This window comes from Cinclus cinclus, chromosome 2, assembly GCF_963662255.1.
Source record: "Cinclus cinclus chromosome 2, bCinCin1.1, whole genome shotgun sequence".
NCBI classification, from domain to species: domain Eukaryota; kingdom Metazoa; phylum Chordata; class Aves; order Passeriformes; family Cinclidae; genus Cinclus; species Cinclus cinclus.
The window spans coordinates 45082583-45104208 of record NC_085047.1 but is presented as its reverse complement, the minus strand read 5'-3'; the positions used below and the strand labels follow the sequence as shown (position 1 = coordinate 45104208).

Here is a 21626-nt window from a genome sequence, read left to right as displayed (position 1 = left end):
TGCCACAGGTTAATGTGCCACCTTGGAAACCAGAATTTTGTTGTTAATGCTATTATATATTTCTGGGAAATGACAGATAGTAATTTCTTTTTTAAATTACTTCAGTTCTGGTAGCCTTTGCCTTTGTCAGTAATACTTCTTTTCCTCTTTTTCCTCTTTCCTTTTTTTTTTTCTAAATAAGATGACAACTTGGAAATATGTCTTTAAATTATTTTAATGAAATTAAAATATGCGTTTGTCCTGGCTTGGGACAAATTTGGAAGGGGACTTGCAAAGGATGTTCCCTAAAAGGCAAAATTCAGCAGCCCTTCCTCCCACCTGTTTGGGTGATAAACCTCCTTTGAGAAAAGTGGAAAAAACTCTTTATTTAACTAGCAAAGTATTCATGATCATGCAAAAATGAAAGCTATTAAACGATGGAACCTCTCGTTGTTCTGAAGAGATGGCAGATTCAGAGAGAGTCCTTTTGTAGTTCAGAGTCCTTTTCATGCGTGTGTCCTCAGCTTTCTCTCAGTCTCTCCAGAGCCTGAGCCTGGTGTCCTGGCCTCAGTGCAGCTTGGAGGGGTCCCTGGACCATAGTCCTGGTGTTCCCAGACCAAACAATGGCTGAACAGTTCCAAAAAAACCCTTCTGGCCTCAGCTAACGAGAGAAAAACCAGCGAAAAGAGCAAGGGAAAACTCCCCATCTGTCTGCACAACAGAGAACTCCGAGAGCGCTGCTTATCTCTGTTTTGAATACAGCCGTGAAAAAATTTCCACTGCTTTTCCTTCTCCTTCCCCTCTACTCTCAGATCTAGTTTTAAAGGTGCAGAACTTATTTCTGGGCTAAGCAGACAAATGGGGATACAATTCATCATAAGAAAGTCACCCCAGGACAGCATTTTAGAGCTACTTGTGGCTGTGATAACAGCCACAGTTTTCTAGAAAAATAGCTGGTGATAGAAATGATGGAGTTGTACCATTCACCAGCGCAGCATAATGTATAAAGCGGTGGGAAGGGGATAAGCTGAATTAAAAAAAAAAAAAGAAAGAACAGGTTCTTCAGGCATTGTTTTTTAACATCCCTAGCCTTTTCTTCCTGACAAAGCAAGGAATATGAACAGAGTAAAGGGAAAAGCTTGGTTTAGGTTACTGCAAGTTACCTGCCCTGTTGTATTTTTTATCCAATGCTTTCAACACTATTTTTATCTGCAATCCTTTCAGTCTTGTCTTTTCAGACACTGAGAGCTTTGATCCAATGAGAAAATTTGATCTGCTTATTCTTCACCTGGTGCAATTCCTCATTCTTTGTAGTTGCTGTTTATTTGTTCTCTTATGAGGTGTGTGGTAAGAATCCTTCAGGGCCAAATCCTGCTCTGCTAAATTCAATAGGAATAATAATTTATTTTGCTTTAGGAAAAATGGAATTGAATCCTCTGTCCTCTGCAAACAACAGTGTTGTCCCCAAATGTCCTATTAAGCAACCCAGTTTCTACTACCTTGAACACGTGTTCCTCTTTATATTCAGAGTCAAGATGGTAAGGAAAATGCCTTTCCTCATACAGTAGTAATTAAAGCTCCTTATTATCCTAGCAGGAAGTGGCAGGGGAGGCTACACATCTATTGACTGTATTTATGATAACCCACATGAAAGTCTAGCACATACAAACATTTAGGTTAACTTTTCCCTGGAGATGTCTGTAAGAAATCCTTGTGCCAATAAGGAAGAGATGTTTTTCAAAACAGTGTGAAGAAGTTGCTCCTGAGTGAGTGATTCATTAGTTTAGATGTCCTGTAGAATAATAGATGGGAGAAGATAATGAGCCTGTGAGGTCATTTAGGGTTGCTGCCTGCACTGGCTTGTGGAGCAGCCTCCTGTAAGTAATCCTGGGAATGGATTTGCCTTCAATCCCACAGTAGTTTATAGATATTTTTCCCAGTCACAATGATGTTGTTTCCTCTCAAAAGGTAGTGGCTCCAAGTGTACAAAGTCGCTGTAGGCAAATGAGGAGTAAGGATAGATGGAGCAGACTGGGAAGCAGGATTAGTACATTTGGTTTAGAGGGCAATAGGTGTTTTGACACTCCTAAGGTGCAGTGTCTCAATACCTAATGTGTAATCCGAGTAACAATAGTGCTGCCTCAGAGGCAGGTTCATTGCAATGCTGAGTGCAGATACCATCTCCTGCTGTAATTGTTTCTTGAGATGGGCTTTCCTTCTGGCTCACAACTGTCCTTCATTAGTATCGTGAGGGGGCACATAAACTTGACAGAGCAGGTATGTAGGGAAATGATGTGGTTTGGCTGGGAGTCATCGCGAAGGAGAAATACTTAATAGCCATGCAATATTGCAACTACATATCGTGTATCGTACTCGTTAACTATTATTCGTTACTCAAATAACGATACATACATACATATATATATATATATATATATATATATATATATATATATATATATATGCTCCATAGATGCGCCTGTGTGTGTGTATAAATATAAATATGCACAAGCAGTTTAAAGGATTCGTTTGATGAGTTTGGCATGACAGCACAATTCAAAAGCACCGTACTCACAGGTAACGACTACATATAATGCCAAGCACATACCAGTAAAGACTTTACAGTGTTCAAGCTTTGAAATCAGTGTTTGTGCGAGTCTGTAACTCCGTTTCTCAGTGTGAGGCATGTTCGTGCAGTGGTTGGTATGTTCGATATTAGGATGACTGCGGGGTTTTAATATTTCCCTTTGCTCTGGAATGCGTAAATGTGCGGCAAATGGCTGTTCCTCTCTCTGTCCGTCCCGTCGCTTCCCGCCCGCGGGCGCTGTCCCGGGACACGGCGGGACGGGCGCTCGGCGGTGCTGCCGGCTGCTGCCGCCAGGGGGCGCCAGGGCCGCGCCCGCCGGCTGCCCCGGGAGCGGCGATCCCGGCGCCTCTTCCCGCGGGACGGGCGGATCGCCCGGCTGGGCTCTAAAAGCCCGCGGGGGTGGGCCCTTACAGATGCTCTCCGTTTCAGGGTCTTGAGCAGGACTGCCCTGGCGTTGTTTCCCGGGCAGTCGCTGTGGCTGCAGCCACTCCCCAAGCGGCCCATGCCTTCCTCTCTGTGTGTTTGCTCCTCCCGGTATCTTGGATCGCCTTTGGAAAGGCCACAGGAGTGAGGTCACGGAGTTGGCTCTTGAGAGCACATTGTTCATCCCCTCCTGTTTCACATCAGTGCTAGGCTGCGTTCCAGGCTGCGCAATGCATTTACGGTGTTTAGTCACTCCCGTGGTGCGGTAATATCTGCGATGATTAACATTTTTGCCTTGTAATAAGTTTATTTGTAATGGCTAGTACTTGTGTGTGTGGCTGTGTAATCTTCTTCAAGGAAAATGCTCATTTCCCAAAAATGTCTCCCTCCAGCCTTCCTGTCCATCAGATGCCACCAGATGCACGGTAGGGGCTGGTATGGACAATGAGCTCTATAAATTCTAGATCAAAATATATCCATTTCCAGACCAGATGTTTGCATTTGTTCCGTGAAGTAGTATTGTCTCAGATGAGTTTTGATTTAAATTGATAACTGAAGCAATTTATGTTCTCTGAGAGCATCTGTATTCCCAGACAGATTTTTACCATTGATTAAGGAGGCAGATTTACATGAAAGCTGTGCTCACACATTGATATTACATCTCCAGGCTGTGCACTAAATCTTGTTTTGTTGCCATCAGAATCAGTTGGGGTGTGGATTTGCTGTATTTGCATCTGTACTTTCGACACTAGTGCAATGTAATTTGAAAACAAGTAACTTTGCATGTCACTTGCACTATTCCAACTCCCTTGCAAATGTACCATGTCCTTTTCTGTCCAGTTAAACTCATTCATTCCTATGACCTCTTGGTCTAAAACCTGAACTTGCTACTGAATATCTTCCTCAGTTGCAGCCACACGTGTGCAGCTTGCTCAGGCTGCACCTCAGTGTGGCAGAACATTCATATTCATTATTGGTTGCCTCCATCCATATTGAACACAGGCAGAATCACTATGCATCAAGGAAAGAGGAAAATGTGATAAACTTGTTGAACATGTTGCATGAATATCTATTAGCTGAATTCACAATTTACTGTTCTCCTTTGCACGGAAAATGTGTAGTGGACACCTCACTGTCTGTCAGGGCGTCAGTGATCTATCCCTAGAAAATAAAAATAGTCTTGTTATTGCTTCTACTTAAATGAGTGAATAAATATCTCAAAAAATGCTTTGTTTAGAGTGTTATTTATTCTAATTTGATTATTGAATCAACTTAATCTTAGTTTCAATTAGTTTTAGACTGTGTATGGATTGCCCTGTTCTTGCAAGGAAAAAAGAATAATGTAAGCATATGAGTCATCCACTTAACCTGGTCCCATAATCCCATTTGTTAAACTGTAGAATGTTGCTGTCACTAAAACTTTTATGTGATTGCTGTGAATGTATCATGTTTCACTAAGTTTGTAAAAGTCATTATATGTAGAGCTATACTGTAAGTACTTTCATGAACTACAGGGAGAGTTCCTAATGATGCGCCTCTAATATCTAAAATGGCTTTGTTTTTTTTTCCTTTTTAGCAAACTTCTGAAGAGAAAGAAGTCTGAAAAAGGGTTGCAGGGAGTGACTGGAGAATGGTTTGAAGAAATAAAAAGAAGAAAATTTCAGAATTACATGGATGTCAATAGAATGTTAAAACCACCATTAGAGCATCAGCTAAGGAAGAGCAAAAGCACCAGTGAGTTGCATTTCTGCACTTCCTTATGTAAATAATAATGGCCACCAAACCAATGTCTTACAGCATATCAGAGTGTAACAGTAAAGGAGTTTCTGAAATTCCACTGAGTTTCTTCTCATATCACAGTTTTACCAAAGATATATTTTCAAAATAGGCATGTTTCTGTAAGCAGATTCTGTTAAAAGCAGAGCTAGGATTCACAGCAGAAAATCCATGATACTGTTATGCCGTAATTAGAATCATAGTATGGCCCAGGTTAGAAAGCCATCAGAAGATCTTCAGATCCAGTTTTTCGTAGGATAGGGAACCTGGATGAGATTATTTAGCACCATTTGCAGTCACACCTTGTAAACCTCTAGTGATGGGGACAACGCCATGTCCCTGAGGAGGCTGTTCCAGTGATTAATTGTTTTCACCGTAAAAAATGTCATTATTAATCAAAATGAAATTGCTGTAATTATGGTAAATACAGTGGTAGTTTCCCAATCAGAGCAGTGATGTCTACATTGTACATAAAGGTTTTGGTTTAACCCCAGCTGGCAGCAAAGCACTACACAGCCGCTCACTCACTCCCCCACCATGTGAGGGGGTGAGAATTGGAGGGCTAAAAGTGAATTGAGGTAAGGACAGTGATAGATAAAGCAAAAGCCATGCACACAAGCAAAGCAAAGCAAGGAATTCATTCACCACTCCCCACGGTCAGGCAGGTGTTCAGCCATCTCCAGGGCTCCATCAATGTAACGGTGACTTGACGAAACAAACACCATCAGTGTGAATATTCCCCCCCTCCCTCTTCTTCCCCTAGATTTTATATGCTGAGTATGATACCATATGGTATGAGATATCCATCAGGTCAGCTGGAGCCAGCTGCCCCAGCTGTGTATCCTCCCACCTCCTTGCACACCCCTAATCCACTCGTTGATGGGGTGGGGTGAGAAGCAGAAAAGCCTTCGTTCTGTGTAAGCCCTGCTCAGCAGTAAGGAAAACATCCCTGAATTATCAACACTCCTCTCAGCACAAATCCAGAGTATAGCCCCATATTAGCTACCATGGAAGTAATTATCACAGCCAAACCCAGCACATTTTTTAGTCCTTATTCCATACCATTTACATAATGCTTAGGTCCCACACTATCCAGTATATCCCCATTAACCACCCCACTGCCTTCACATTGCCTCTGCTCCGTCTTAGACTTACCCATATAGTTCAGTGTCTCAGGGCTATACCTGCTCCAAGTAGAGCCACAGTCTCTCCAGGATTATATTTGCTGCGACATGGACTTATCCACAGCCCCAGTCCATCTGAGGTGCACCTTTTCCAGCATGGCCTCCTCCATGGGCCACAATGCCTTCAGAAATGCACCTATTCCAACATGGCTTTCTTTACCCATGGCTGCAGTCCCTGCAGGGGAGTACTTGCTCTGTCATGGTCTTATCCATGGCCACACACTTTGAGGTTCTCCAGCATGGCCACATGCACAGCCACAGATGCTTCAAGGTGTACCTTCTGCGCTCTTATTCTTGGCCACAGTCCCTTCAGAGGTACACCATAACCATGGCACATAACTGTTCCACCAAGGAGCACCAGGTTCTAATTTACAGCCTGGCAAGCAAGCCCCATGGCAAGCACAGGAGTCTGTCAATTAATAGCTAAACAGCAAGAACAGTGATAAATGCAGTCTAGCCCATTCCAGTGAGCTCTGTCGTTATCTCAAACACTTTGAGCCCTACACTGGGCAGCCTGAAGGACTCCTGTGGTTTAACCCTAGCTATCAACTAAGCAGCACCCCAGTTGGCTCATTCACTTGACCCCCATTAGGATGGGCAGGAGTCTAAAAGTGAAAGAGCTCATGAGCTGAGGTAAATATAGTATAATAGGTAAAGGATAAGCCTTGCACATGAGGAGGCAAACCGAAGAATTAAGTTAACACTTCCTGTGGGCAGGCAGGTGTTCAGCTATCCCCAGGAAAGCTGGGCTGCATCACGCACAATGGTTGCTTGAGCAGACAAACACAAACAAACTCTGAACATCCTCCCTTCCTTCTTCTTCTCTCAGCTTTATATGCTGAGCCCAGTGCTGTATGGTCTGGAATGTCCCTTGGGTCAGCTGGAGTCAGTTGTCCCAGCTGTGTCTCCTCCCAGCTCCTTGTGCACACTGAGCCTACTTGCTTCTAGCGTGGGGTGAGAGGCAGGAAAGGCCTTAACTCTGTTTAAGTGCTGCTCAGCAGTGACTAAAACATTCCTATGTTACCAACACTACTTCCAGCACAAATGCAGAACATAGCCCATGGAAGTGACTACGGAAAAAAATTAACTATACCAGCCAAAACCAGCACAAAAAAATATTAGTTTTGCCAAGTTTCCTTAAAAAACTAAAAGCGCCTAAATGACATTTGGAATAAGTAGATGAGTTTGGGTGAGAAAGGTCTGGCTGTATCAGTGGAAAACTTCTGGTAATGTTCGGCTAAAGGCATGCCTGTGCTTATTATCAGGGTGAGTGTCAAAGCCTGAAAAGTTGGCCTGACCAGGAAGCAATTTCTTGAGATCTCATTTCACAGGTTCTGATGCCCATTCAAAATGAACATGCACAAGAAACATGATGTCTCTATAAAAAGCATGGTATTCTATACTGTCTTTTATCTTCTATCCAGATAGCTCTCATACGTAATATATGCTTTTATTCCATTCACACTTCTGCATGTTTTTTATTGAGCTCTTTCTATTTGTGCTTGTATCTTGCATTGAAAATACAGATGTGATATGCAGTTTGTAGCAGAAAAAAAAGGTTCTCCAGTGGCCAGAGGAGTCCCATTGTAAGGAATTCTATGATACAGAGGACATGTTAGTCTGAGTTAGTGTTATGTAGTTACATTACAGTCAGTTAGGTCATTGTATATTCTGGATTGTCACAATTGTATTTCTTACAAAAGTAAAAAGAAAGTGAGTAGTGATTGTGGGTGCCTCAATTTTCAAATCTTTTATTTGCCTATATTTTAAAAGAGGTATGATTTTCAAGTGATTGATTGCCGATTACTTTGTGAAAATCAGCCTCATGTATCTCACGTGCATCACCCAAAACCAATAATACCTTCTGCAACTTTGAACCTGTTTATCTTTCTCTGTCTTCTAGTTAGTCATTTTAAACCAGTATGTCACATAGTCTGTCCAAAAATGTCAAAACTGGATTTTCCTGACATAAAAGGTGAGCAAAAGAAAATTTTTATGAGGACATAACATTTATGTATATTTTAATACTGTATTTATTGAGAACTCGAAACAAATCTACTTTTTATTACATTTTTAGATCATAAAGAAATAAAAATGTCATCCCGCACAAGTCCTCAAGCACAAAAGAACACTTCAGCTTCCTTTCTGGGGTTCAGATCACCTTTTGCTTGGCTTTCCTCCTTTAGAAAATCAAGGAAAACCCAGACTCAGAAGCAACCACGGTGAGCTATAATCAGAGCATACATTATTTCCAGCTTTAAAAAAGTCTATGAATAGTTCTGTGTTTTAGAACAAAATCCTAAAGTTCTAGAAAACTTTGTTAAATTATTTTTCCCGTCTCCTGCTTTTCACCTCATTGGGAAGGTCGGGATTTTATTTGGTCCTGTAATGAGAGATTACATGATCTGTATTGTGTTAGAAGAAGGAGGACTAAGTCACAAGTAGTAGGTAGAGTCTCTTGGCTAAACTTCTTTTGTTCAGGTTTTGCAAAAGGACTTAAAATATATGAAAGACCTTAGACTTAGGAGCAGCAGCATCCTGTTTAATTCCTTCTCAAGAGGACACGGTGTAAGGTGCATGGGTATCTGGTGCCCTATGGCTGTGAGACAATAGGAAAGCATAGCTTTTCCAAGTCATGGCAGAGAGTATCAGCTCCAGGCAGCTCTGCTGCATCACTTCCCACCATTTCTAGCCCAGAGGCAGTTCAGAGGCAGCCCTGCAGCTTTAGCTCCAGCAAGGAAAACCGGACGGCTCTTGGCGCTTTTGCCTTATGTGCTTTGTCAATGCTTTGGTTTCAGTACTTTGGTTTGCTTTGGTTTATTGTTTTTTTTTTTTCTGAACCAAAGATGGTCTTATATGCAGCTCTGGAGCTGCTGTTCAAAGAGCATCCTTCTCCTTTGCCATTCCCAGGGTTGAAGCTGCTGTTTGGAGGGAAACGGGTGGGGGAAGCTACAGTCAGGCTGGTTAGCCTGCCTGTTCTCTCTTTTGTCCTGTATGGCTGTATGTTAGCAACACGTGAGTGAAGTCTTACTGCTCTTATGTGCATCTTGTGGTACTGTTTGGGACTGGCAATCACAGGTTAGAGCTGCACTGTGCAGTGCTGTGAAATCTAAGTATAAAGGTGCAAGATCTTTGGTGCAAAAAGCTGATTTTTCACTCAGTGAGTCCCAGATTGGTATTCTGGTCTGTGCCTGGGTCTGCCCGCTGGCATGATGGTAAGACAAGGAACAGCTGTAATAAACAATGACAAGGAATGCAAGCCTCTAAAGAAATTGTGATTAGTCTGATATGTAGGTTTTGTAACAGAGCAGCTTACTATTGTGGAGTGTTTGTATCAAAGCAGGAGATTTAAGGAGAGGTTTGAGTAGAGGATGTGAGGTTAGCTTTGTGGATGTTCACTGGTAACAATTCTCTTACATAACAACACAGCACAGAAAAAGGATATGCAGTGTTAACACTGCTCCATGCCTGACATCTTCTCCTTCCTCTTTCATGTGACCTGGTAATGTCCCTCATCCTGGAACACAGAAACGCTTGGCCACAGTCTTCCCTGAAGAATAAAGGGACACTTGTGTAACCGAGAATCAGATTTCATGGGGCTTTATCCTGGTGCACAGAGAGGTAGTCAATGCACACATGAAGGTCGAGGCTTTGCTGTAGAATCTAAGCACTGAAATGATTTCTTAATTTAAGAAGGCAAAAAACCAAGCTGTGCCTACTCATTACATCAGCTTTTCTGGTGTGCGTTTATCTGGCTTTTCCATGGAAAATGTATCATATCTCAGGCTCAGATGCCTTTGATTTCTGACCGAGCATAACTTGAAAAATAAACAAGTCAATCCTGACGTGTAACTGAGCTGATTGCTACATTTTCTAGTCACGCCTCTCTGTTGAAAACTTCCCCCACCCTCTTCTAGGTGTTGCCGTGGCATGTGGTTTGCTCTATGCATAGGCAAAGCACTGAAATAATCTGCCTCTGACCAGGTAGAGTTATTTTGGAGAGCTAGCGAAACACTATAGGACGCAGCACTGTAAACCCGGTAAGCCTAACTGGCAGAAGCTTTTCAATGGCTAAACATTAATGGCTGGTTAGAGGGTCCTTTCAGTTCTGGAGAGACAGTTTCATCAGCTGCGGTGTTTTTTTACTGTGAGAGTAAATCATGGATGCTGGAGGAAGGAGTGTGCTTACATGGAGATACAGAAGATGCTAATAAAAGGTTTGTAACTGTAGTCTGAAGGCAGTAAAATGTTTGATCACTTTTGGTGAGGTCTCAGTGTTATTGAATTCATCCTTACTATTTTCTAATAGGTAAGTGTGATTCAACCTGGACAAAAATGCTGTTTGTGTTTTCAGCATATGTGAGTCATGTGTTTGGTTTTTAGTTGTATTCTTATGTAGTACTGATAAGAATAGTATTGAAGAAAATGGATTATACTGACATTAGACAGCTTGGTGGTAGCCTGGGGAAGACAGGTGCCTTGCCTCTATGGAAATACTAATTCACAGCAGATTTTAATTCATGGATTTTTTATTATTGTTAACAGTAGTGATAATCATCTTTTACTTTTAATCTTACATTTGATTGTCAGTAAAAAGATACATATGTATGTAAGTGGAAAAGTATAAAATATAATTTCTCATTTTCCATACTAAGGAGAATTTTCCAGATGGCAAATATTTCTGAACTTGAACACCAATTTAGCTGTTTTCCTGTTTATGAATAATAGACAATATTTACAAATATATGTATATGCACTGTGTGCAAAATAATGCAAACATTGCTCAGTGTCATTAGCAGAAGAAACTGAATTATTGTTACTTAAAATTAAGCAATATTTCTCTGAAAGTAAGAAGAATTTTAATTTTGAAATGATGGAAAATTTAAAACAGTTCATAGTAAATAATAAGGTAGTTTGGGAAATGAAGAAATTGGCATAGGGAAAGATTAAAATTACCTTGTCAGAAAAAGATAGCAGGGAGAAAAATAAAGCAGGATGCAATGACCAGTTATTTCTGAGAGAGCAGTGACAATAAAGACACAGATGAATTTAGAATAGTGCCAGAGGTGCAAATGAAAATTTAAATTTTGCCTAGACTATCAGAAGACATTTCTAACTTAACATGTCTACTTCGTGTAGGTTCACTGCAAGGAGCAATTAATACAACATCAAGTGGGGAGAGCTTTGCGTTCTTCGGCTTTGCCAAAGAGTGGCTTTGCACAGTAAAGCTGAAGAAGAAAGCTTCTAACAAAGCTTTTGCATTTTTGTTATGCATATAAGTAAAATTAAGGTAATTTGCTAAGCCACAGGATTTTACCAAACTTAATTTGCAGGAAATCATTGTAAAAGCTCTGAAATATAAGTTTTGTTCTTAATTTGTTTTAGAAGCATTAAAACACAACTTTATTTAAGTTTAAAGGAAAAGCTACATACATTTCTGAGTTCTGGTTCTGTAGATTTCATTCAAAGGGAGAGGTAACCCCTTGATTTAATGATTGTTTTTATTCAGAGCGACGAGGAAAAATTAGGAATTTCAGCTTCAGACTGTCTAGCCAAATCCTAAGCTCGCTGAAGTCAACAGGCTTGTTTGGTTTCAGTTGGACCCCATGTCAGAGAGGAATCCTGGTTTTACAGTTCACAATTACAGAAGCAAAAACAAATTGCACCTTTCAACTGTTCTTCCCTGCCTGCAAGCACATTGCAAACAAATGACAAAGCACTTCAGGAGGAAAGGCTGGGCCACAAAGAACTTGCCAACAAGCCGGTTTATACTTGCTGTAGAAGCACAATAAAGTAGTCTGCCTGAGCACAGGGAGGTTTTAAAAGCCTCAGAACAAGGTCATTCAAAAAGACTTTGAGACAAACAGGACTGAGCAGAACCGTCTTTTCCCTACTTCATTTTCGCCCAAGAATTAACTTCCTGGGAAAAAATAGTTTCGGAGACAAGGAAGAACTGGCAATAAGCACAGGCTGAACAATGTTTCCTTCAGGGCTTTTGAAGGGACTGGGTTTGCTTAGTTGTAAAACAAGCATCTTCAGACTCAAATAGACTCGGTGAAGTCTAGTCCTGTTCTTGTTTCTTTCGTTTATTTTGTGTTTGTCTGCAAGTCAGCCCATCAGAGTATTTGTTATGTTCAGGGCTTCTTGGCTTGTTCCAGCCACTGCGTTACTCACAGACGCTCGAGCCACTTCTCTGCCAAGCCCTTGCAGCCTTAAATAGCCTAGGAAAGCAGATGAACCTTCTACCATGTCTTAAAAATTGGTAAATAAAGGCTGTTTTGGCTAAGTAGCAGCAAGTTCCAAAGTTCACACGGAAAGCAATCTGCTGTCTGTCTCTCCTCCTTTTCAGGGACAGAGCACAGCTCTGCATCTGAGCAGGGTGAAATGGAAGAGAGAAACCATAGAATTGCAGATGCAAACCACTCAGAGATTAACAAGTATATAACTTAGGCTATGAGTAGTACCCACTAAATTATTGTTGTTTGGAAAAAGAATGAATACCATCTTACCATAATGCTGGATTGAAACAACTACTTTATGGCTGTTTTAGACACTGAGATGTCAGTAGGTTGAGTTCATTTTTGGCTGTGCAGTTATGAAGTTTGCAAGCTGACAAGGCCAAACTAAATGGTTCATTTTCCCAACACTTTATTTTTGCAGGACTTGGGAGGGGGGGGGAATGATTTATTCACAGATCAAGTTTTCTTCAGACGCTTCTCAGTAGTTGTTAAAATGAGATGCTTCTGGATATTCACTGCCTGATGAAATTAGATCAAGTTCCTTTTCAAAGCCAACATTTAAATCCCTCTGCCTACAGATATGACAGTTCCGTTAGCCCATCCTCAAAAGTGGAAGAAATGGCAACAGTAAGTAGCTTATCAATTTACTGTCTGCAATGTTTAAATACAGATTTTTCAAAAACTAGTTCCCTTTGGTGTAGGCTGTTGCTTTAACATCTGTTTAAATAGTATTTTTGCAGTTCTTGTTTTAAATGCTAAATAAAGTAAACTATCTGTATTGTGAACTTGTTGCATGTAGTAGACTGAGCTTGTCTGTTAAGTCCAAAGTTTTTCTAGCTAGGCCCTACGTCTGGCTCTGCCACATTTCAGTTCTCTCATAATGACAGAATAATTGCATGGATCTTTTCCTAGGTCAAGTCCTTCACGTATCTTGGCAACTGTAATCAACCTGTAAATAGATCACAACTCACACTAAACAATAACCTGGTGTATTTACTTTGTTTTATTTCATTTGTACAAGGATGAAAAAGAGAAGCTGGCTTGGACAGGCAGTAAGCTATAACCTCTTGTGCAAAATTTCTGTGCACAGAGTTGCCGTGTAAATGTAAATTTTGAAGTAGGATTTTTTTTTTTAATGGATGGATGGATGTTCCATTTTATAAGCACAAGCTCATTTTAAGGATAAAACAACAGATTTATTTCTGATGTCATTTAAGTGCATGATGTTGAAATAGCAGATTTTCTTCCAAGGATTATATTTTCTATATTAATTACTTTATTGGCCTGTATTACTAACATCTTTTTCCTCATCTTTAGTTGGGTGGTATAACCACAGAGGGGACTAAGAAGGTATACAGTGTATAATCAAAGGCACAGAGGATGTAAACTGGCCACCTCCCTTCTCTCATATTTCAAAAACAAGGGGATAATATACATTAATATATGATTGAGCAAAGATCTTATCAGAGAATCCTGTCTCTTATATAAACATATTATATAAAGCTACATTATAGCTAGACAAGTAAAATATTATGAATATGGCAAACAAAAAACTAGTAGGGTGGGGTTTTTTTGAAAAAAAGGAGGAAGAGTTTCAGCTAAAATAATTCAGCAGTTAAACAGTTGGTCTACACTTCCACCATCTGAGACTGTGAGCTGAGAGAAATATGGGTGGGATAGAACCTCTCAGTTTAACATGTAATCCAAACACTGATGGGGAATAGGATAACATTTTCCCCACTTTTACCACTAAGTGCTGTCTTGCAGTAACAAAATGGACTGTAGTGTTAAATTATTAAATCTCTGTTGGGAGGTCAGTGTGTGAATTTTAAAATACACTGGTCAAAGGAGAAGTGATTGTGGAAAACTAAATTGAGAGATACAATGCATTAAGGATACATTTGGATAAAATAAGTAAACTATGCCCTTATCCAAAACATGCTATGGGATGAGGACAAGATGAGTAATTCTCCTTATTATATGTGTAGAAGTCTATAAAATGCATGCAATTTTACAACCTTCAGTTGTGTATTTTAATAATACATTACTTAATAGAGTGACAGTTTGCTCACCTCTGGGACTTTTGTGATACAATTTGTGATGTGACGCGTGAAATGTGATTTGAACCCACATGTTCTGAAACTAGGTTACCTTTACAATTTTTGACAGGCTGAAATGTGTAATTCCCCAGTGTCAACTGAAATAAGAGGTCATACTTTTGATACAAACCAAAATGAAACAATGGAGAAAAGCACACTGGAATGGGATGAACAGTTAGAGAAGGAGATTTTCAGTGGTAAGTGTGTGCCCTTATTTTGGTATTGTTTGATAGTATTGTTACCAGAAGCAGCTGTTAGAGAATTTTCTTCAAAGGCACAGGCTGTAAAACATGGCTCATTTCTAGCAGAGTGGCTACTTTTCGTTGTCTTCATCTGACAGCAGAATGTCTACTCCAACACTGACTTCAGAAGATGTCAGTGATCACTCTCAGAATGCATTTCATGTCATACTGATACAATTCAGAAGAATCCCATGTGACTGTGCACAGCTCTTTCTGCCAGGAGCCCATACTGCACCCTTTAAATGTAGACATATGGTTATGTGAGAATTCTATCCCAGTTTCCTGCATGCATGATTTTGCTAATGATGAATTACTGGCCCTGGTTTTATACACTGTAAAGCCACAAACCACAGAAGCAAGAGGCATTATGGCCTCTGTTTTCTGGGAGCCTTTTTATACCCCCAGTCAAAGATTCAAGGTTCTTTTTTAGCTTGGCTCATGTCCTCCCAATGGAAGACTCAGAAACAACTCATCTTTTTTCTTATTCTAAGCTGAGTTTCTCAGGAGTCTTCTCTTTTGTGTGCTGAAGAGATAATTAGGAAAAATGGAGAATTTTAGTACCTTTGGATCACATTTTATCCCAACTATACATATTTATCAGTGCTTTCTTAATGCTTTTGTAGTGTTAGAACAGGTCTGTAATGACCAATCACTCAGTCTTACATGTTTAAGTGGATTAGGAAATTCTGTAACAAAACCATTCATTCAACCAATCACATCCATTGTATATAATGTGTGGTATTTTCAAAATAGTAAAATACAATTAGTAAAGGCATAATTGGTTTTGACAATAAAAATAGTTTTAATAATGTTGCTGTCAGTCTTCTGACTGAATATCTTGGTTAATTGAGCTAAACAGTATTTAATTCTGGTTCATGAGGTTGCCTATATATATTCATACAAACACATAGTTGTTGCTAGTTTGAATCACAGCTTCCTAACTATTTAATAACCCTTTCTTATCCAGAAAATGCCATTTTCAGTGCTCATACAATTCAGAAGAGAACTTCTTTTATGAATGAAACAAACAGTGGACATGCCAGACTATTGAATATGCTTGTTTGATGATTTGCAGGATTCTGTTTTCTTACAGTTATGTCATAACTGTGCTTTGTGGACACACAGGAAGGTCCATGTTTACCTAGTGAATTATTTTCAGGGATTTTTTTGCATACAGATTATATTTGGAAGGTTTATGCACGCGCACACACACGCACACACACACACACACACACACACATACACACACACATATAGTGTGTGAGTGAGAACTCAGACTTCAAATTGTTTTGTTCTTCTTTTAAATAGCATAAAGACTAACATTTACATAAAGAGTAGTCATGGAGGAGAGCATTTTTTGTTTTGTAGTCATAATGGATGACTGCTGAAAGGTCCTATGGAGGAAGAATGTGTGGTTTGGAAGGGTTTTGAATGCTGAGACACTGACTCCTGTTAAAGCCAGTTCTGATTATTAATGTAATACATGAAACTTTTAAACATAAGCAGTTAGAAGATTACTAAAGAAAACAAAACCAAGTGTCTTTTTTTTCCCTGTGCAGTACTAAGTGATCTGGATGACCAGCTGGCCCAGGAACAAACCCAAGACCCTTTGGACAGGACAGTTTCTACTAGCAGTGCATCATCAAATGTCCAAAGTAGTAGTGCATTCCCTACTTCAAAGAGGCAGACTGCTAGTAGGGGGCAACAGAGAAATGACTGGAGTGAGATACCTAGCACATTTTTCCCAGATGGACTGAGAACACTGAGGGCCAAAGATGAACACAAGATTTTAATCAGACCAAGGAAGTTACACAGTGCATATATAAACTGGCACCAAACAGCCTTTCAAGAAGATTGCAGTTATGGTGATGCAGTCGATGGAAATCCTCGTCTGCACCGCAGGAGGCTGTCTGCGGTTTCTTTTGGACGGTCTTCGGAAGGGAGCTTATATCCCCCTTCCGTGACACAGAACAGCGGATTTAGGCACAAGGGTTGTATGAACAGGGATACAGCTGGCAGAAGTTACTCTGTGTGTTCCCTTCGGAGATGTCCATCATCAGTATCTTCTGATCAGCTATCAGCATCTAGTTTACAGCAACCATTGCCAAGGGAGAGCAAGAATGGTTTTGTACAAAGGTTTGGTCGGCAGAACCCAAAGAGGATTCCTCTGTCTTCTATTGTATGGAACAACACACCAGACTCTTCAGAACAAACTCCAGAAACAATGTTTAGAACTCAATCACTGATGGAGTTTCATGCTACAGACCATGGTAGATATCCCAGCTCTTTACAAGAAACTAAGAAATACCCAAGTTACCACTCAAAACACCACTATAGAAGATCTATTTCAAGCAGTAATTGCTTTAGTAGAGTTAGTTGCCCTGACAAAGTTACTTCTCCATTGGCCTTTGATAATTGGGAAAACTATCCTTTATACAAATCAGAAAATAATCTCTCTAGATCCTACTATAGAGATACCTCTTCTCATGGCAAGTTGTATGCAAACCAAAAAAATTCTTACGGAAGAAAAGACAGATATCCTTCTTGGGCTGACATTCCTCTGTGTTACAGTGATGAAGTGTTTATTTCCCCTGATGCCAGCTTTGAAGCGTTTATGGCTAATTTAAATGACCACCAGTGGTCACATACAAAGAATGCCAAGTTTGGTTCACAACGCCTGCAGAACGATTTTCATACGTACTCTCCAGAAAATACAAGTATCAAAAGGATGATGAGAAGTGCAAACAGAAATTTTTCAGAATTCACTGAGGGTTGTCAGCCTTGGCTAAGTTGTAACTCTTCCATTTCTTCATCTGGTATCAGAACTGATGAGTCAATCTTTCCTAATTCAAAGGACCAACCAAAACCTACAGGACTGAACAGGAATTCAGTTGTTGTTACCCAAAGGAGTACTAAGGCAGACTTTACACACCTGGAAAAAGTTGAAGGTGTGAAACAGCCTGATGACACGTTGTTACAGTCAGTTCCTCAACGAGCAGACACGAGCTACATCAACCCACAGAGTTTTTCTTCTAACAGCCCTGCTTCTGCCATGTGGCAAAGAGATGTATCTCTCTTTAATACAATGACATCAAAGAGACAAACCCGAGCCACTGCCAGTGGAGATACTGCAAAAGTTTACTCATCAAATAGTGATAAAAGAAATGTAGAAATGAAGGAAGATGATTGCCCACCCAACAGTGTGTTCAGTCAGCCTCCCTGTGTTTTGCCAGCTGATGGGAGCAGGAAGGAACCTTTTCTTCCGAGTCAGAAAGAATGGGAACATAACCTGCATTATTCAGCACAAAAAGAGAGCATCAAACAGGATAATTGGAGTGCAGAAGCCCTTAAGAGAGCTACTCCAGAGAGACAGTCCTCACTACTGAATGTTACTTCTGTTCTATCCACTGAAAAATTACCAAACTGTCAAGGCATATTCTCCTGTCCTCCTGAGTGCTCTTCTAGTTTCTCACAGAACTCACCCCAAGAACTTTCTCATAAAGACAATGCTAAATGCTTAGGAACACTAACTAGCTCTTCAGTAAATTGCATTGTTACTGAATCTCAAGCAGAAGGGGTGAAAATAGCTGAAGTGAGTAGAGCAGGTGTTAGCAAAGAGACTTCACAGAAAAAACTGCAAAATGCAAGCACTTTAGTTACTAAACTTAAGGACTGTAATGGACAATTCACTACTAGTTCTCCACGAAATGGAAATTCTGGAAATATTTATATGCATAGCTTTGATGGAGACCCCAGTACCTCTGAAAATAGTTTAAGTTATTTTTGCCTTGAAAAAGGAACTGAAAAAATGAGGAGTACTTCACCTTGTATCAGAAGGTTTCACAAGCAAGACAGCTCACCAAGACATACCAGTAGCTGCAGTATTACTGGCTCCCCTGTCAGAAACAGCTCCAAATCTTCTGACCCCCTTGTTATTTATTACACTTTGCCTAGAAAATCAGCTAGCATTGCTGGTAGTATTATGTCAGAGACGCCCATCTCTTTACCTAGAGAAAGTAGAACCACATATGATTGTTTAAGGTCTGAAACTCTGCGTAGAGCTGACACCTCTTATTCTAGTCAAAGAGATGTGTCTTGTTTAGACCCAAAATGTTCCTTTTTAACATCAGCATTGTTAAATGCTGCCACAAGTAACAAAGATTACCACAGTCCTTTAACCAAAAATAATAATGATTCAGTAAGTAGCAGTACATCAGTTGATCTGACAGACAGATGTAAACATCTAAGCAGAAGAGAATCATCTGTGTTTTCAGATTATAAGGAGGGGGGAAATGTTTTGCAGAAATATAAAACCACAAGCACGTTTACAGTTTGCGTTGATGAAGATCACGTCAAGTATCATGAACTAGTTTCAATTTATTACACTCTACCACGGAGGCATTCAAAAACATATTGTAGCCTCTTTAGAGATAATTCAGAGGATGCAGATCTACCTTGTCCCAAAGAAAATGCTCAGTCACCAAGAGTGCAAAACAAGAAAAATGAAGGTCTCGTGAGTTTAGCAAATGCTTTTTCCCCTACTACTTCAGAAAAAGAGATGCCTTCATATTCTTCTGACCAAGTATCTTCAGTTCTGGTCACACCTCAGAATTTAAGAACTGCTGTTGATAGTGAAGAAGAGAATTCTCACTTATCCCCTAGCTCTGAGAAGTCAGTGAGTGTGGTACTTAACAAGAAAGATAATTCAGCATGTCTTTCATTAGCAGAAAATGTATTTTCTGATGTGGTGACAAAAGAAATTTCTTTTGGTGGCCCACAATCCACTGCAATAGTGGCTAAGTCAGGTAGAGCCATTTCTGACACTTTGAGGAGCCAAAAGTCAGAAATACATGTAAAAGAAAAGAAGGAAATTTTACAAAGAGCCACACCACGAATGTCCACTTTATCAACCCCTCCCAAGCCAGACAGACATTTAGAGAATCCTTTATATTCTAATTCAACAAATAAAAATATTGTACAGAAGAGAAGCTCTGAAAGTTGCTCTCAGCCCCCAAAAGTGAACAAGAAAAACCTGAACAGTTTATTCCTCCGCTCCAGAGAGAAGAGCTCTCTTGGAAGGAGTGGTAACACAGAGCATGCTGATGTGCCACTAACTCCCATGGAAGATGTGTACAGGGATACTGCCCAAATTAAACAGAGAGTAGGTGTCCCGCACCGAACCACCCCTCCGTGTAATAGTAAATTCAGTGGACTGCAATTAAGGGCTGACAGTTCAAGGAAAAAGGAGAATGGTTTAAACTTTTGTAGCAAAGTGCTTCCACAGTCTCCAAGCAAAGCATCTGAGGTAAGCACAGCTTCCAGTGCTGATCCATTACTTCAGCTAGACAAAGTGGCTAGCACAGATGCAGATGACGTAATGAATTCAAAACTTAAAAAAGAACAAAACTCACTGAATTCTCATATGGGTAAAGTTTACAGTGGTTTTCCAGAATCAGACAGGTATAGTGAGGGCAACCTGAACATTAAAGTCCTTAGGGTTACACAAGATCAGAACATAACACAGGGTGCAGAAGATGAGAACAAGCTTCTCTCTGATTGCACAAGAGACAAAGTCAAAGATATAGAAAAAAGGAAAAACAGATCTTCAATTAAAAATAGATTGGCAGCTGTCTACAAAACAAGTCGTAAATTTTCAAGTAAAAATTTACCCCCCAAACCACACATAAGTAACATTTTTTCACAGAATGATGGAAGTGCTCCTTCTTTAGAGGTCAACATGTCCCTTGACTCATTGATTTCAACGGATTCCCACCAGCCATTCCTGGAATTGGACAATGAAAATCAGAATCACAGTCTGAACTCTGACAAGAATACTCCAAGAACAGCTGATAATAAGAAGACTGAAAATCAGAATGATCCTTCTTTGCTAGTTAACACCAAAAGGAGGCTTTTTACAAGTTCATACACCCAGAAGGAAGCCATTGGTCCTCAAAAAACTGCAGTGAAAATGGAAAATGGGCCAAGACTCACAACCCTATTTCCAGACAAAGCAGTAACCACAAGAAATAAGAATTCCCAAACACTTGATCTCAGGTTAGAAAACAAAAGCCAGCCCATCACTCCCAGTGATACTACCTCATACCCAGTGGATGAAGAGAAAGGAAGAGCTAGCAGTCATGCCTGCGCTCCTCCCTCGACACTTTTAATTGACAAAAACTCCAACACCTATGTAAATAGCTGCCTGCAGGCAGACACGTGTCCAGAGCAAAACTTGACTTCCCAGACAGTGCTTGGTCAGTGTCAAAATACCTCTCAGCCTGCCGGCTTAGAAAACGCTAACCTCAATAGCTATCAGTTGCGCAAGAGCCATGCGAAAAGCCAGCGTGAACGTCACCTCTCTGAGGGCATTTGTTCTCGAGATTCCCTCAGGACCTCTGCCTCAGGAAGCAGTATTCTACCCAAAGATGGCATACAAGGGAAGAGATTTAAATCTTACTCGGAGCTGTTGTCTTATGATGAGAATGAAAACTGGGCATCAGATGATGAAAAATGTTACAGCACTAGAAATTTAATGTATCCATCTGTGGAATTTGGTATATTTGGCAAAGAGCAACAACTGGCTTTCCTGGAAAATATCAAAAGGTCACTCACACAGGGGCGATTATGGAGACCGTGTCTTCTTAATAACCCTAGTGCTTTCAGAGATACAGAGAGCTCTTCTGTAAACAGGGCTGAGCTGCTGAGCTCGAGTTCTGCTGGGAGCAAAATGTCATCAGCTGCTTCGTCCCCCCGAGAGCTGACTGATACCTACGTGGAAGACCCAGCCGCTTACTCGGACTCAGACAGTGATACCACCACTGATGATGAATATTACCTAGATGAGATAGATAAAGAATCAGAGCTATGAAGGGACTATGGTACTGAGAGGGCACAATAGCGTGGTAGTTTCTGGGCGGGCAAAAACATGTCAAATACACTGAGCCCGTTCTTGTGCTGCTATAAATTGGTACAGCTTCCTTAGTTTCAAGGGAGTTTGTATGTTATATTAGCTGAGCGTTTGACTTCTGTATTAAATGTGTGGCTTCACCTTTCCTGTTTCTCTTAGCAGGGAAAAACAATGTTAAAAAAAACCTTCC

General features: G+C 40.4%; 1 protein-coding gene across 1 annotated transcript in view; it reads left to right on the top strand.

Annotated features, from left to right (window-relative positions):
- The window catches only part of EXPH5 (exophilin 5), a 34138-nt gene extending 12741 nt beyond the window's left edge, over positions 1 to 21397 (top strand). The window contains exons 2-7 of the mRNA XM_062514641.1: positions 4566 to 4723; positions 7853 to 7924; positions 8027 to 8171; positions 12767 to 12815; positions 14358 to 14484; positions 16089 to 21397. Coding sequence (XP_062370625.1) covers positions 4566 to 4723; positions 7853 to 7924; positions 8027 to 8171; positions 12767 to 12815; positions 14358 to 14484; positions 16089 to 21397 — 5860 coding nt within the window. The remainder of the gene's footprint in view (positions 1 to 4565; positions 4724 to 7852; positions 7925 to 8026; positions 8172 to 12766; positions 12816 to 14357; positions 14485 to 16088) is intronic.
- Positions 21398 to 21626: the final 229 nt, after the last annotated feature.